Source organism: Lissotriton vulgaris, unplaced genomic scaffold, assembly GCF_964263255.1.
Source record: "Lissotriton vulgaris unplaced genomic scaffold, aLisVul1.2 SCAFFOLD_3920, whole genome shotgun sequence".
Lineage (NCBI taxonomy): Eukaryota > Metazoa > Chordata > Amphibia > Caudata > Salamandridae > Lissotriton > Lissotriton vulgaris.
In genome coordinates this window covers 25935-43955 of record NW_028254031.1, presented here as the reverse complement: position 1 = coordinate 43955, position 18021 = coordinate 25935, and the positions used below count along the sequence as shown (strand labels likewise).

At 45.2% G+C, this 18021-nt stretch overlaps 1 protein-coding gene across 1 annotated transcript in view; it reads right to left on the bottom strand.

The window, feature by feature from the left end:
- The window catches only part of LOC147660680 (uncharacterized), a gene marked incomplete at its 5' end in the record, with an annotated part of 41060 nt that extends 25002 nt beyond the window's left edge, over positions 1-16058 (bottom strand). The window contains one exon of the mRNA XM_086951540.1: positions 15948-16058. Within this exon, the coding sequence (XP_086807666.1) occupies positions 15948-16058 (111 nt within the window). The remainder of the gene's footprint in view (positions 1-15947) is intronic.
- Positions 16059-18021: the final 1963 nt, after the last annotated feature.

Here is an 18021-nt window from a genome sequence, read left to right as displayed (position 1 = left end):
TTTTTTGCTCCAGTTGAGCTGTTTGCAATTCCCTGTCTTTTGTTTCACCCCAGAAAAACTACAAAAAAATATAAAATTGTTCTGAAAATCAAAAAATGGTCCAAAAAACAAAAAAAATATAAAACAACAAAAAGAAGAAAAAAAACAGTTCTTTTCAGAACGACCCCCAATTTATATGAAAATGCTACATTTTAAAAAAACTGTCTTTCTTTTTTCCCCCATGGTACGCTCCGCGGTCCGCTCCCCGGAGCGCGTACCGGGCGCTACCCCCGCGAAAATCGAAAAAAATAAAAATAATTTTATGCCCCGCGCGGCCCTTTTATGACCCCCACATCAAACCTAGGGGGTCAGGGGGGTCTACCCCTGCCCCCTTATGGTCATTTCACCCTTTGTTTTTGCCACCTCTTGTGTCTCGATCCTACCGAGACACAAGATGGCGGCCGCTCCTGACTGTTTGGAATGTTTACAGACACCCGAGAGCCAATCAGCTTTCTGTGCGCAAGTCGCGTGGCGAGCCCGGAGCGCTCCCCGGAGCGCGTACCGGGGCGCTGCTATAGATATATATTTTTTTTTTTACCTAAACTACTCAAAATCCACTGGAGCACATATCTTGAGACATAGCAAAGGCACATCGGGCTTCCAGTCCCTACAATTTTGCCAAGCTATGTGGAAATCCATTCAGCCGTTCGGGCTAAAAGTGAGGTCGACCGCCCTATGGAAATTAACATGGGGAAAACATGTTTTGGGACCCCCCTTTTATCTCGCCCCCGCTTCACGAATCCCCCCCACATTTTCAGGGAAGGAGCGGAGCGCCGCGAGGCCATTTTGAGGAATTTTTCAAGCAGATTCGTCAACCGGCGCCAAAGTTATTCCAAATAGAATTTTGAGATTTAACATTGAAAAAAATCCTAACTATAACTACCTCCTGGCGACCCCCAGTAGGTTATATATATATATATATATATATATATATATATATATATATATATATATATATATATATATATATATATATATATATATATATATTTATATATTCAGACACACACATATATATATATATATTTTGAGCAAGCAGTACAGGCTGCCATTGAATCCATTAGGATGTGATTAACATGGGAAACAGCTTTTTAACCGATTGAGATAAGTTTTGCCTACATCAGTTGCAGTAGACTTGGCCCACTAGGGCACGATAGGAGTCATCCCTGTACTCAACAAGGCAGATCTATTAATGCATATATATATATATATATATATATATATGTGTGTGTATGTATACATACACACACACACATATATTTATTGAGCCAGCAGTATGGACTGGCATTGATCCATTAAGATGTGATTAACCTAAGTTTCACCTACAAGAGTGGCAGCAGACTTGGCCCACGGGGGCATGATAAGAGTCGTCACTGTACTCAACAAAACCGATCTATTAATGCATTGACTGATTTGGCAGCGGTTCTCCTTTTAACCAAAATGAGTATGCAGTGGAAAATGTATGGGACATGAACGCTGATCACCCCCAGATGGAGAGAAGTAATCTGGCGCGGTGAATCAGGAACACTCCAAGATGGTGCCCTGGTTGCTCGTGTGATGGACACATAGTATGTTTCAAATGTTTTACATTGGTGTAAATATATATAGTGACGTATTGTTTGCCAATGTCATCCATGACTAAGGCCATAGTGCCAACCGCATCACCAAATTGGATAGTGAATGGGCACTAATAAATTAACTGAGCACCTTGGAGTGAGCGCTGTTGTTGTCATAGGATCCGAGCTTCGTGCACATATTTATGTTCACTGGAAAAAAAAACACAGTTAAAAGGTAAGCTGTGAATGAGGCTCAAACGTGGAAAACCACTGAAATTCCCAGTTATGTTTAAGAATGCACAAAACACATGTCAAAACTCACTTATTATGGGTAAACAAATAAGAACATATGTAAACAAATAAAACCATACCTCAAAGGCGTCACTGTCATCATGAACAACCCTCCTGCTGAGGAAATATAAATTTTATGGTCAAGAAATGTTCCCTAACGTGTACCCCACCGTCTCCATGTACGAGCTTAAAGTGCATGTAACTTCCCTCCTGTGCAAGCTATGAAGACGCAAATACATTTGCGTCCAACGTTAACATGTCCTCTTTCAGACCCACCCTGAATGGGTTGAATATTCCGTTCCTAAGTATGCCATGCCAACGTCTTTTTGTGGTGTACTTTACACGTTTTCAGCTCTGGCGAAGTAGGCCCTGAATTCTGCCATCGAGCCTTTTTCTGCCTTCTGACTCTGAACGCCTCAGCCGGGTCTGCCTCTGTACCCGTGACCTCTGCCTTACTCCCTGTGCGGCTAACGGCGCTTAGCTCAGCCTGCTGCCTGCCAAGACTGAATTCAACCTTCGAATTATCTGTTCCGCTCCTCGAAAATGCATTCCTACCTACTAGTTTAAGTAAACATCCCCCCAGCTGCAGAGCAAAGGGCCCGGCCTCACTGTCTCCGTGCAAGTAATTCATAGCCTCTGTTACTATGGTAGGCCCATGCCCCCTCGCATCTCATGCAGACACTTAGACGCTTATACACGCACTCACAGTCAGTATAGAATAGCTTCTGCCCCAGAGACCTTTTCCTTCTAGATAATATGGTTCCTAAACATCAGATACCAGATATGATAGAGGTACGAGTTGATCTGACATGCCAGACTTCTGTCTCTTTCCGCCAGTGTAAATGTCAAGTCCCCTGCACCCTCCAGTTTCACGTCAATCACACGTCATGCAGCTGCGCGCGCATCCAGGCCTCAGATTTCTGCTGACATTGCCAAATTCTGCTTTGTACCCACCTACTTGTGACACTTACATATGACGTTTCTAGCACACGCCTCTATGTTCACGCCTAGTTCACGCCTTCTAATTACGTATCACTACCACGTGTGTGCTCTTATCTTGTTTCTCCCAGCTGTTACGCCTACTGTATTGGTATTCATTATATGATTTAAGTATATAAGCTATGTATTGTCAATAAAATATTGCTCTATCCCTTCCTGCACCCCAGTGGTGGCAGGAACCCGATATCCGATCTGGTACCATGACCATTCCTTTTTAAGGAATAAAACCCCTAAGAACTCTAACACCACGGACTCTGCCTCTTTCTTTCCGATTGAGTTATTTTTGTTTAAGTACTTACCTGCATAGAAATTAAGACAGTAAATCAAATATTTACCACATTATTTTGGCGCCCGAACAGGGACCCCTCCCCCACCCCACGCGCCGGTTGGTGCGTTGCAAGCTTTGCCCCCTGCCATCAGTCAAGACGGAACTACGCGTACCCGCAGGATTTCCTGTATCTCCCTCTGGCCCACGGAGGTGACGGAGACTGCGATCAGCACCCAGACGAGGCGGTGAGGAGTGCGGAGGATCCCGACCAGAGCCTAGCCGAAAGAAGCAAGGTCCGAGGTGTCAAGAGGCCCACCAGTTTCCGAAGTATCCACGTGTCGAGTCGAGTCGAGTCGAGTCCAGTCCGGTCCAGTCCAGTCGAGTTTTCCGAGGCCTTCCGATTCCGTGCTTCCCGGTGAGTACCATTGCTGGGACGTATCTAGACGGGTGCATTATTATGTATCCGGTAAAGACGGGTTTGGGTACACAAACGCGGTCTGCACTGTTTTAGACAGTGTATCTGTACTGTTTAGCAGTATATCAGTTATTCAAGTTCTTGCACTATCTTCGACAGTGTATCTGTGCTGTTTAGCAGTACATCCAGTATCTAGGGTAGAGATATATGTTCAAAATGTTTTTTCATGTGATTAATGTCGTGGTATGAGTGATTGTTTAATGTACATTATTGTGTTTTTGTGTAACTAGTTGTGTTCAGAGTTAAGTAGCAAGGATTGAATATACAGTACTAAGTAAACAAGATGCAGTTTTTCAATAAGTTAAAGCAGATAGGAACTAGGAAAGGGATACTAGAGGAAGAAATTCCTATCCCCCCTAGGGACACGCCTGGAAATTTCATGTACCATAAGCATGGCATAGACGCCATACTGTATCTAGATTTATGGGCCGATTATACTAAGCACCTAGAAGAAAAACACAGATGGCCCGTTACAGGAACGTGGGATGCTGAGTGCATCCTGAAAGTAGAAGAAGCACTATGGAGAAAGAAAGCCAGACAATCACAGAAAGATGCCATAGAATTATGGCGTAAAGAATCACATAAACGAGCCGAGAAAGAACTACGAAAAGAAGACAGACTTAGAGAGGCGTCGGATAAAGTCCGAGAAAATGAATTAGTTAATGAAGGAATCCGAGTAAAAGCAGAACAAGTAGACCGCGCACGAAACAATCTTGTAAATGGCATGTACTTAGTGGCCGAGGGTTCGCCTGAAGCCACTTCAGACATACCGAAAGATCTGCCGCCACCATTGGTTCCAACTAAAGTAAATCACAGGACTACTAAAGACATATTTCTGAATTCCTATCTAGATGATGTAGCACCCGCTTACACCAATTCACGCGCCCCGCCTACTGACGGTGACGGAGATGGCAACCCACCTCAAGACCATATCCCGCCATTACCGCAACAAAGTTCCCCCGTCCGACAGCCTGTCCCTCCACCCCCACCACTTCCCACACCTAAGGTTAAGATACCAAATCCGTTTTTGCCTGATCCTATTAAGAGACAAGTTCAAGTACACATACAGACTCCACAGAGGGAAAATGCCCAAGCCTCCGCCTCAGGAGGTGCGACCGGGGGTTTCCAGACCCCGCCAGCAACACACAGATTACACCTTAGGGACATGCAGAAGCACCCTACATTCCAATCACCCCGTCTCGACATACTCAAAGAACCCCTTCCAGTTTGCAGATACGATCCAGTACCCGGCAAAGACGATAGAATGTTGATAGCATCACTACGCTTGCGACAAGCTACAGATTATCTAGTGTTATTCTCAGGGATGACTGATCACCTAGATAGAATATATCATTTTGTCCAGACTGTGGAAAATCCTGAAAGTATTAAGGAGGCCCTGGCACATCAGAAAGTTGACACTCAAGCATATATATTACGTTTTTTCATAAATTGCTTAATAAGAGACCGAGACAGGCCTGAGACAGACCAGGATGAAATGGAAGCACTAAACAAGTGGGGTCAAAATATAGCCGAAGGAAAACATGATAAAGTGAATTGTATAGCTAGTATGTACAAGAAAATAAGGAAAACAGTAATAGAAATACACGAAAAAGAAAAAGAAAATGCCTCCTCCGAGGAGGAGGAAGGACCTGAAGAACCAGAAACAACTACCAATACGATAGCGTATGTAGGTAAGGGAACTTACCTTAGGAAAGGCATTCGTCCAGAAAGCAAGAGAGTTTTTCTCTCTGGCATATCAAAACCGAATTCTCCTGAATATCTGTTTCAAGACACTGATAAAATGCTTCGAGAACGAATGGGGTACCATGTACTCAATTCTATGGATGAACAAGAACTAGCCCGGTCAGCAGTACTATGGGCTGACAATGCTAATATATACAATGATGACACAGTAGCGCAGACATTTCTGAACCTATCCCCAGACGAGCAGAAATTAGCAGGTATATATATGATTCAGCACCTCCTCACGTTATACAGAAATAAACATTCTGATCCAGGTCCCTTACACGATACATTAGAAGCACTACTCATGGATAGATGGAGAGGCCTAAGTACCAAGTTAATCCAAATAATTCTAGAACAACGGCACAGATACAACACTTTCTTAGGCCCACAATATGTTTCCGCTCCGCCCCCAGACAGAAAAATGTTTCATATGGAGCGTTTTGAAAGGCAGAACCCATTACGAGAAGTACATCCAGTTATGGGTGCCGATAATACCTTGAAACGTGTGTATGTATACACACCTCTGACCAAGTTAGAACTATTGGAGATGAAGAAACTAGTGCCCTGTCACGATAAAGACCCTGCAGGTTTTCACAGAGAACTTAAAGACATGTTACTGATGGGAGATTACACATATACTGATGTTATGAAATTGTTAAAGGTATTGTTGCCCACCGGCATCTACGAGAAACTCAAGGAAAGAGAATGGGAGGTGGGAGACAAAAAGATTATATGGACAGAAATAGAAGACGAGGAAAAACTTCGTACTCCAGGGCTAGGCCTTGGGGAGAAAGCTAAAGCATTACCAGGTTTGATAGTACAGGTTCTACCAAGATTACTGACCACTAAAAAGGAAGACTGGGACGCAATCTCAGCCTGTAAACAGAAACACGATGAAGATACTAGTGACTTCTATTCAAGATTCGAGAAATGTTTCATTATTAATAGTGGCCTAAAACCAGGTAGCGAGTCGTACCCGCATCTTTTTGTAACGAAATTAGTCGAGAATTCCTTGACATCAGTTAAGAACCGTGTATATAAGGTTGAGAGTACATGGCAAGCAAATACGCCATCCCAGATGTTACAGATGTTACAGTACCATCAGAACAGAATCAGAGAAGAACAGGATCATGAACAGAGACGCATGAAAGACACAAAAATGAAAATGTTAGTGGCCCAGTCGGTTCCAGCCGACGGCCAGAGAAAGGGTACGGCCCAGACAGGAAATGCAGCAGCTCCCGTTAAAGGGACATGCAATTATTGCAAGCAGCCAGGTCACTACATACATGAATGCCCAGTCCTGAAACACAATATAGCAACAGGTAAAACTAAGGAAAGACCGCATCCGCCTAGACAAGACCAGGGCCAGCAACAGACTTCACAGAATGCACAACCTATGCATGCCCCACCACATACAGGACAAAACGCAACGGTATCACAGCCACAGCCACAGCCCATAGCCGCGACGCAGCAAGTTTCACGGCAGATGTGCCAGTATGCCCAATCTGATTATCCCGATTATCAACGATACACATGAAACAGCCTAGAGAGGGAGGTTGGCTTGCCTCTCATTGAGGTTCCTGTAGATCAAGAGGGTCCTTATGTACACAGTCAAGTATTGGGAAAAGACAGAAAGTTTTTAATTGACACAGGGGCAAGCCGCACAACCATCAGCCATAATGAAGTCCCAGGGGCACCCCTCTCAGGCTTACAGAATGTTTCCCTTGGTTTTTCAGGACAGCCTATTGTAAATGAGGTATCGAAACCCGTCCCCCTGGCTGTGGGTCCATTATCACGTGTTACAGACTTGTTACTTACGAAATCATGTCCAGAAAATCTGTTAGGTATCAAAACATTGAAGGCTCTAGGAGCTGTGATATGTTGTTCTCCGGAAGGAGTTAGACTTTTCCTGCGTGACTTTAAGGGTCACTATGTATTACGAGAGTTTGATGTCAGATTGAAAAATGTACCAGAACACCTGTGGGCACAAGGCCCGACCGATGTAGGTTGCATGCACATCACACCATACCGTGTTACACTCAAACAAGGAGTTGTTTTACCGAGAATAAGACAATACAAGTTACCACCCGATGCTGTAGTGGCTTTACTGGAAATCATTGAAGAGCTCATTGCCCAAGGAGTGGTCGTAGAGACCGACTCCAATATCTGTAATTCCCCTATCATTCCGATTCTTAAACGTACTGATTCCAATGCACCACCAGTATATCGGCTGGTGATTGATTTACGAGAACTGAATAAATGCATCGTTCCACAGTACCCTGTGGTTCCTGACATCTCTTCCCTATTGACGGCTATTGACTCAGAAGCAACGTTCTTTACTGTAATTGACCTCAAGAACGCCTTCTTCAGTGTGCCCATTGATCCAGAGAGCCAATACCTCTTCGGATTCAGTTTAAATGGACGAAGTTTCAAATTTTCACGCGCACCTCAAGGATTCACAGAAAGCCCCAGCATCTATAGTCAAGCACTGAAAAGACAACTTGATTGTATTCAAATGCCAGTTAACACCGCCTTACTGCAATACGTCGATGATCTGCTGATCACCGCACGAAGTGAGCCCGAATGTGAACAAGCATCCCTGACAGTTTTACATTTTCTGGCCGACAAGGGACACAAGGTGTCTCCTTCGAAGCTACAATTCTGTGTTCAGCAAGTTGTGTACTTGGGTCACTTGCTGTCCAAAGTGGGGAGACAGCTCACTCCTGACCGTATCCAGTTAATTGTAAATATGCCACAACCCCAGACACAAAAGGAAGTGCGGGCCTTTATAGGCCTCACCTCGTACTGCAGACAATGGATTCCTCAGTATGCATTTCTAGCTAAACCACTCATTCAGTTGACAACACAGGAGGCAGCGACTTCGACTGTCCTTCCTTGGACTCAGGAACATACACAGGCCTTTGAGGAATTAAAGAAAGCTTTATGCCAAGCACCAGTTTTAGCGACACCGTGTTACAGCAAACCTTTTACACTTTTTGTTACAGAACGTGATGGTACAGCGTTGTCTGTCCTCACTCAAGTTCAAGCGGGATCACATAAGCCTTGCGCTTATTTTTCAAGTACATTGGATTCAGTAGCCCAGGCACTCCCTGCGTGCTTAAAGTCAGTAGCAGCAACAGCCCTAGCAATCAGACAGAGCGACTCAATTGTTTTAGGACATCAATTAACAGTACAAGTTCCACATTCTGTAGAGGTTCTTCTAAACCGAACCCAGACTCAACACTTGACTATAGCACGATTGACAGGTTATGAATTGACACTATTCCAGCCACACTATTCCAGCCACACATAGAAATCAGACGCTGCAGCATTCTGAATCCCGCAACATTGTTACCTTCGAGTATGACTAATTCAGCCCCGCATGATTGTATAGAGATCATTAATGCAGTAACAAAGCCCCGACGAGACTTAACAGATGTTCCACTGACAAATCCAGACCTGACACTTTATGTGGATGGTTCATGTATGAGAACAAACACAGGAGAACTAGTGGCCGCGTATGCAGTGACCACTGAAACTGAAGTTAAAGAAACATATCGTATTGATACACTGTCTGCTCAAGCAGCGGAGCTCATCGCTCTGACCCGAGCCTGTATACTAGCCAAGAACAGAAATGTTAACATATACACAGATTCACGTTATGCTTTCGGAGTCGTACACGACTTCGGAGTGTTATGGCAAGAACGAGGGTTTTTGACCTCTCACGGTGCCAAGATCCAACACGGTCCCCTCATTCAAGCACTGTTAGAAGCAATACATCTGCCTTCAGGCATATCCATCATGAAGTGTAAAGCACATACTAAAGTTACAGATTCTGTTTCCCAGGGTAACGACCTGGCAGACCAAACAGCAAAACATACAGCATTGACTCACACCCAGACAACTGACGTGACAAAGATCATAGTACCGACACATTGTATGGCAGTTAGGGATCCGACACTAGATGTAATCGATATTCAGACACATGCTACTCCAGATGAAATAAAGAAATGGACTGAACTAGGAGGGATTCAGACAGATCAAGGTTGGATGACGAAGGGAAAATCTACATGGTTTCTCCCCGACTCTATGGTTCAAGTCATAATAAATACAGCACATAGTCCAGCACATCTAGGAGAAAAAGCTATGTTAGACAGTTTACAGAATCTCTGGTACAACAAACACTTACGAGCAGCAGCAAAACAGAAAGTGCGTACTTGCATGATCTGTTGTCAGTTCAATCCAGGTAAAAGCGTCCCTGTAGAGCAAGGTGGATTCCATCCTCCCGATCACCCTTTTGAAGTCCTCCAGATGGATTATATCCAGATGGACCGTTGTTGAGGATTCAAGTACGTCCTCGTAGTTGTTTGTGCACTTTCCCGTTGGACCGAAGCATATCCAGTCCCAGATTACACTGCTCCGACCACTGCCAGGCAGCTGGTTCGAGAATTCTTCCCACGGTACGGCTTGCCTCGTATCGTGTACTCAGATAACGGACAGCCATTCTCATCCGAGCTCATGAAACAGGTTTCCCTCCTGCTAGGATATCAGTGGAGATTCCATTGTGTCCGACATCCCAAGGCCGCTGGCCTTGTAGAAAGGCATAACCAGACACTGAAAACGCGCCTTGCTAAAATATGTAAAGAGAAAGGGGTCGACTGGATAGTCGCCCTGCCCGTTGCACTGTTCTATATGAGAATGGTCCCCCATTCGAGATCAGGACTATCCCCGTATGAAGTGGTCTTTGGCCGACCACCGAATATGTGGGGGACGCCCATGCCTAAGAAAATAACTGATGTTGATTGTAACATGCTGACAGATTACCTTGCCTCCTTGATGTCTGCACTCCAATAATGTCGTTCACAGGTTGCTGCAGCCTTTCCCGACAACACTGATGTAAAGCCACACGATGTCCGTCCCGGGGATACGGTGTTAATTCGCAACTTCGACAGGAAAAGCCCGCTGGAGCCCCGCTGGAAGGAGCCGAAGATCGTCCTTCTTACCACAAGGACCGCAATCAAAGTGGAAGGCCGAAAGGGGTGGATCCACACGAGTCATATTAAAAAAATGTAATGAACTGTTGCCAGAAACTGACTCGTCCACCCCCTCAAAGGACTGCCTCGATACTAAAGACTTCAAAGTTGCAAAAAGAGAGAAAACTCCCCAAGAAGAGTATCGAACAAAACTTCGATCTAGCAAGTCAGACAGTTTAATTGTTTAAGTCCTCCCCTAGGTGAATCGGTTAAATAGTTTCTGACATGTATCCCCTAGATCGAGATAGAGAGAGAGAGAGACAACTCAAGAAACGTACATATTGTAAATCACTCCGCAGTCACTGTATAGTGACATTATTGATTATGTTTTTTCTAAGTCTTCTGATTATTGTTGCCAGTATATTGCTTCCCATATACTACCCTATCTTCAAGCGTGAACAATCTGCTTACAAAGTGCGATGGTGAGGGCTTTGTTGAAGAAGCCCAATCTTGACCAGTCCAATTTGGCGAACTACCGTCCTGTCTCCTTGCTTCCCTGGCTAAGCAAACTGCTGGAGAGGCACGTAAATAACACCTTGATGAGCTATTTGGAATCAAATAGCCTTCTACGTGCCTCCCAAACAGGGTTTCGCCCTCTACATGGGACTGAAACCGCCCTTCTGGCAGTAACAGAGGAGGCAAGAGCAGTGTTAGACCGGGGAGGAAAAGTCGCCATTATCTTATTAGACCTCAGCGCCGCGTTCGACACGGTAAACCATGTCACGCTATTACAACGTCTGGCGGACATGGGCGTGTCGGGCGCGGCCCTGGAATGGCTGACTTCCTTCCTGGCTGACCGCTTTTTCCAGGTCTTCGAGGGCGAGGTGGTGTCACCTAAACACCCACTCAGGTGTGGGGTTCCCCAGGGCTCATCCCTGAGCCCCACCCTGTTTAACACCTACATGGAACCCCTAGACAGGATAGTCCAACCCTTCGGTGTGCGTATTGTCACCTACGCAGACGATACCCAACTGGTGGTCTCGTTAGACCACTCGGAGGGATCGTCCAACACCTTAGGCCCCTGTCTAGAGGCTGTTGCCAGATGGATGCAATCTTCCTGTTTAAAACTAAATGGGGAGAAGACAGATGTCATGCTATTGGGTAATCCTTCGCCCTCTGTCTTTGCATCCATCTGGCCACCATGTTTGGGTCCACCTCCTGCCCCCAAGCCCCAAATAAAAAGCCTGGGGATCTGGCTTGACACGGCCTTGAACTTCTCAGCCCAAGCCATAAAAACATCCGCTACATGTTTTGGATTGATGAGGATGCTGCGGAAAGTGCTCCCTCTGCTTCCATTTCAAGCAAGGAGGATCCTGGTCCAGGCCCTCGTACTATCTCGCCTGGACTATGGGAACGCCCTCTATATGGGAGCCCCATCCTTTGTCACCCAGAAGCTCCAAGTCGCCCAAAACAGTGTGGCCCGGCTGCTCTACAATCTCCCTCGCTGGCAGTCAGCAAGGAATGCCCTAAGGGAACTTCACTGGCTCCCCATAGCGGCCAGAGTTCAATTCAAGGCCATGTGTATTCTACACAAAGCCTTTTTTCGCTAAGGCCCTGCAATCTTACAGCCCATGGTCACTCCCTATGTTCCACCCCGCGCCCTACGATCCGGGACCCTCCAATTGGCTACCTTGACTAGATGTAAATGTAAATGTGGGGTACTTGTATAGCGCACAGTTACTCTACCCGAGTGTCCCGGCGCTGTAGACTGCTGGGGAACCCGTCCTGGTTTTCCCTGTGAGATGGTCCCATTTGGGTGTCTCCAGGGTGAAACCAGGCATCCCTGGCGTCTGTGGGGGCCGTTGTAGAGATGAGGCAAGCTAATGCCCAGAGTTGCCGAGTGTGCTCCCTGGTCGGAGTGGGCACCGATGCGAGAATTATCAGTCCGCTGATCCTGGTCCAAGACCATGCCGCGTCGGGAATCGAACCCTGGTCCCGGGCCGTTCTCTGCACTCGGGTCTGCCGCCTCTAACCAGTGAGCCACACCTCTCTACAATCAAGAATCAAGAAAGCCCGTTGGGGAGGCCGCTCTTTCTCACACACTGCGGCTAAGCTTTGGAACACTCTTCCTTTACCCCTGCGAGAAACCACTAATCATCTCGCCTTCAGGAAAGCTCTGAAAACCCACTTGTATGCTAAACCCTGCTGATCTGCCCGAGCCTGCGTTAAGTAAGCTTTCAGTCATAAGCGCTACGAGGCCTCCGGGTAGATAGCGCTATACAAGTGCAATTTTCATTTCATTTCATTTCATTTCAATGTCACTGCCGAACATTCTTTTAGTGAATTACCTCCTCATGAACTATCTTACAGACTTGCGCTGCGCAACAATACATTCATTAGTATGTTACATCACTCCCATCAGACTAACAATGCTACAAACTGTTGGATATGTGGCCGACTCCCTCCCTATCAGAAATACAAGGGAGTTCTGCCTCTCTTTCCGTACCCGTTCACTCACAATGGCTCCTGTGGTGCATGGTTTAGATTAATTAATTCTTTAAATCCTGATATTGCTGTTTTCGAGGGAAATTGGATTTGGGGAAACCTGAACCTAGTTCTGCTCAATGCCTGTTACCCTGACAAGAAGGGACTCCCCATTAGAATAGGAACTGATCTAGAAAATGAAGTATATGGATTAGGTAATTATACAATTAACCTTATGATTCTTACTGTCGAATCCGAAGCTGCACCAGTTCTCCCTGCTATGTCAGTATTACCAGTCACTGGTGATTTATGTGTCAGAAAGAAGGGTTCAGTACACTTAGGTCATAGTAAATGTACTACTGTGGTCGAATTCAGTGATCAAGGCAAGTCTTCCTTTAGAGCTACTCGTCATTCCTATTTTGTTTGTGGCCATACTGCATACATACGCTTACCTCTAGATTGGGATGGTACCTGTTACATTGCATTCCTTCTGCCACCTGTTTTTCTAGCCCCTCCTGATTATCACAGAAATACAAATCTAGTAAAGAATAGACTCCGAAGAGATCTCCCGATTGTCGACTATACTGAAACGGCATGGGAGCAATACACAGATTTCAATAAAGGATTCTTTTTCTTCACAGGCCCCGTCCAAAATAGTAAACTAATACGTAGATTAACTAGAACACTTGAAGCAGTAGTGAATGAAACTACCTCCGCTCTAGGCAACTTAACAGAGGAGCAGTCCGCCATGCGGGTTGTTGTTCTTCAGAATCGTCTTGTTATTGACGTCATCTTGGCAGATAGAGGCGGAGCTTGTAAGGTCATCGGGTCAAGTTGCTGTGTTTTCATTCCAGAAAACGCGCCAACGGTATACCAAGCTATTACACGTCTTCATAAAATTGCAAGTTTGATACATCAGAATCCAGGCACCTGGACTTGGTCCGGTTGGTTCTGGACAACGTTGACCGCTTGGGGATGGAAGATCCTATCCTTCCTAGGCATTGCCCTTGTCATAGTATTCAGTTGCTGCCTGTGCCTACAGTGTGGGCCAGCGATTTGTGGTCTGTGCGCCACATCGTGCATTGCACATTCCAGTTTTCACTCAAAACGCGAAAATAAGAAGGAAGAGCAAATGATGTTACAAGAACAGACTGATCGATTCATGAGGATCGATATATCATGAAGGGTCCGTAGGGAACAAGGAGGGAATGAGGAAATATAAATTTTATGGTCAAGAAATGTTCCCTAACGTGTACCCCACCGTCTCCATGTACGAGCTTAAAGTGCATGTAACTTCCCTCCTGTGCCAGCTATGAAGACGCAAATACATTTGCATCCAACGTTAACATGTCCTCTTTCAGACCCACCCTGAATGGGTTGAATATTCCGTTCCTAAGTATGCCATGCCAACGTCTTTTTGTGGTGTACTTTACACGTTTTTCAGCTCTGGCGAAGTAGGCCCTGAATTCTGCCATCGAGCCTTTTTCTGCCTTCTGACTCTGAACGCCTCAGCCGGGGCTGCCTCTGTACCCGTGACCTCTGCCTTACTCCCTGTGCGGCTAACGGCGCTTAGCTCAGCCTGCTGCCTGCCAAGACTGAATTCAACCTTCGAATTATCTGTTCCGCTCCTCGAAAATGCATTCCTACCTACTAGTTTAAGTAAACATCCCCCCAGCTGCAGAGCAAAGGGCCCGGCCTCACTGTCTCCGTGCAAGTAATTCATAGCCTCTGTTACTATGGTAGGCCCATGCCCCCTCGCATCTCATGCAGACACTTAGACGCTTATACACGCACTCACAGTCAGTATAGAATAGCTTCTGCCCCAGAGACCTTTTCCTTCTAGATAATATGGTTCCTAAACATCAGATACCAGATATGATAGAGGTACGAGTTGATCTGACATGCCAGACTTCTGTCTCTTTCCGCCAGTGTAAATGTCAAGTCCCCTGCACCCTCCAGTTTCACGTCAATCACACGTCATGCAGCTGCGCGCGCATCCAGGCCTCAGATTTCTGCTGACATTGCCAAATTCTGCTTTGTACCCACCTACTCGTGACACTTACATATGACGTTTCTAGCACACGCCTCTATGTTCACGCCTAGTTCACGCCTTCTAATTACGTATCACTACCACGTGTGTGCTCTTATCTTGTTTCTCCCAGCTGTTACGCCTACTGTATTGGTATTCATTATATGATTTAAGTATATAAGCTATGTATTGTCAATAAAATATTGCTCTATCCCTTCCTGCACCCCAGTGGTGGCAGGAACCCGATATCCGATCTGGTACCATGACCATTCCTTTTTAAGGAATAAAACCCCTAAGAACTCTAACACCACGGACTCTGCCTCTTTCTTTCCGATTGAGTTATTTTTGTTTAAGTACTTACCTGCATAGAAATTAAGACGGTAAATCAAATATTTACCACACTGCAGAAGTATCCATGTGAGGATGGAGAAAGCAGGAAATCATCTCTTCGAACTAGAACGTGTCAACTGCTTCTTTGTAGCAGCGACCTTCACCTATAGCTGAAGGAGGGGTGAGCAGCACTGATCCGCGAGGGCTAAATCCATTCCAGATTTCCCTAATATCCTCATTAGGATTTTCAAATTTGGGTTAGGTCTGGCCTAGGCAGACCAACATTGGACACCTCGATCTAGTACAGCCCCTAAGCACCTAGGCAGATTATAAAGAGTTGTAAAGCCTGCTTTTAAACAGAAACATTATCCACCAATTGCTTTCATATTGCAGCGCTCTGAACTATCAGGGTGCACACACAACACATCTGCACAAACCACTGATGCCACATCCAGGAGACTGGAACATGTCTCCAATTGTAAACCTACCTGCTATCTGTTGGAATTATAAACTGGCCCCTAGCTCCTCTGTCACTTAACTAAACCTCTCATATATTGTAGCACTGGTACTAACAAGCGGGTCGTTCCTAAAGGCTGAAGTGTGAGAATCAGAACCAGTCACCTTAAAAAAGTATGAGCTAAAAAGGGTAGTCCAATTGAACACCTTGGCTCTCGCTCACTATACAAGATTTAAAAGACTTCTAAATTGTCTTCTGCACAGATTATTGAATCAATTCTAAATAGCACAATGTCTGCACCTGAAGGACTGCTCCAGCGTTCTCGTCTTCGATAGGCCTGGACAGCATTGGCCTGCGTCTCTTCATCAGCATTAACACCAGCCGTTGCACCTCCACTGTCGACTACAAGCTCTGAAATGAGAAAACAGTTCTAAGCGTAGGCAAGTATTCCAGTTAAGCATGAACACCACAACTGCTCATCATGCGACAGAAACCCTTCTATGTGCTGGTTACACAATTGTTCTACAAGTAGGCGAACATCCCACAGACGCATACACACGAGCACTCCTGCTTATCACTGATGATTATAAAACAGATTAAAGTGTGTGTGTTTGTGGGTGACTATCACAGTCATAAACCCCTATTCTGCAGACTATAAAACAAATCAATGTGCGAATATCGCAGTCATTAACACCCTTAACTGCTGAATATAAAACAGAGCTAAGTGTGTGTGTGTATGCTTGTGTGTGTGAATATTGCAGTCTTAAACCCACTAACTGCTGATTATAAAACAGATCAAAGTGTGTGTGTATGCGTGCGTGTTTGCATGTGTGAATATTGCAGAGTCATGATGCCAATAACTGCTGATTATAAAAAAGAATACAGGTATATGTGAATATCCCAGAGAGGCATAAACCTAATCACTGCGTATTATAATTATAACTAGGGCTCCCGATTTTCAGTTTGAACTCATTTTTATACATAAATATGGACAGAAAACCATCATGTTTCCTATCTGTATTTTTAAATATGGGTAACATACAGAAGGAAAAATGCAACGTACCCTGTAAGCACCTGTCCTTGGCATGTAGTGCTGTAGATTCCCATGCTGGACATACTCCTGCCATTTAGTGTTTGGGTCAGATGTTGCAAGTTGTTTTTCTTCGATGAAAGCTTTTGAGTCCTGAGGTTTCAGTAACTCCTCTGGCGGTAAATGCGCCACTCACCGACATGTCACTAACTCCATTGTTAATTTACTTTTCGCCCAGCAGGTGAGAGTATGTATGGAGTAGTGAGTATAGAAGTTAAGTGACCATGCAAGTAGAAAAGAAAGACATTAAAATTAAAAGATATCTGCAGCATCCACTGGCTTCCGGGAAGGTGGGCGGGCACATGTGAATCTAAAGCACTACAAGCATCGAACAGATGCTTACTGGCTAAGCACATATTCTATTCATTGCATGAGTGGCTGTAGAAACACATGCTGCGCAAAGACTGTACAGCAGTACACCCTTAAGCGGTGGCTAGACAGTGCTTGGTGCAAAGGTCTGAAACAATGTCTTGAGGACAGCTTGACCAACGCAAGCCTGCTACTTTGCCTGAACGTCCACAGTGTTTTGCAAATATGTGCGGAGTGGACCACAGAGCAGCTCCACAATATCAGCAAAGGGTATACTGCCCAAGAGCGCCATGGTAGCTCCCTGTTTGCGAGTGGAGTGTGGCCTGGGTCGGGAAGGTAGGGCGCTTTTAGTGTCAGTATAGCAGGTCTGCCAATTACTGCCTTTGACATGGGATGGAATTATCAGGCTGGCAAAAACATACAAACAGCGATTTGGTCCTGACTGTGTAATACAAAAGAGCACGCTTAACGTCAAGTGTGTGGAGAGCCCTTTCAGCGACAGAGTCAGGTTGAGGGAAAACACTGGGAATAATATAGACAAATTAAGGTGGGAAGGGAAGACCACTTTGGACAAAACCTTACGATTGCTTCTAAGAACCACTTTGTCTTTATGGAGTTGGAAAAAAGATTATTAAAGAATGAGAGCCTGCAACTCACTGACACACCTAAGTGACGCGATTGATATGAGGAAGGCAATCTTCCAGGACAGGAACTGAATGGGGCAAGGATGCAGTGTCTCGAAAGGGAGTCCCGGAAGTTTAGTAAGGACAATTTTAAGGTTCCAAACCAGGACAAGAGAGCACCTGCAATAAAATAACATACATAAGGCCCTCCACGAATGCTTTCATTGCAGGGATTTTGAAGAGGAGAGAATACTTTCTGTTCTGCATATATTAGCAATGGCAGCTAGATGCAGCCTGATGGATGTGCAACCCAAATCTGTTCTTTGAAGATGTAGGGAGTTACAAATAATGT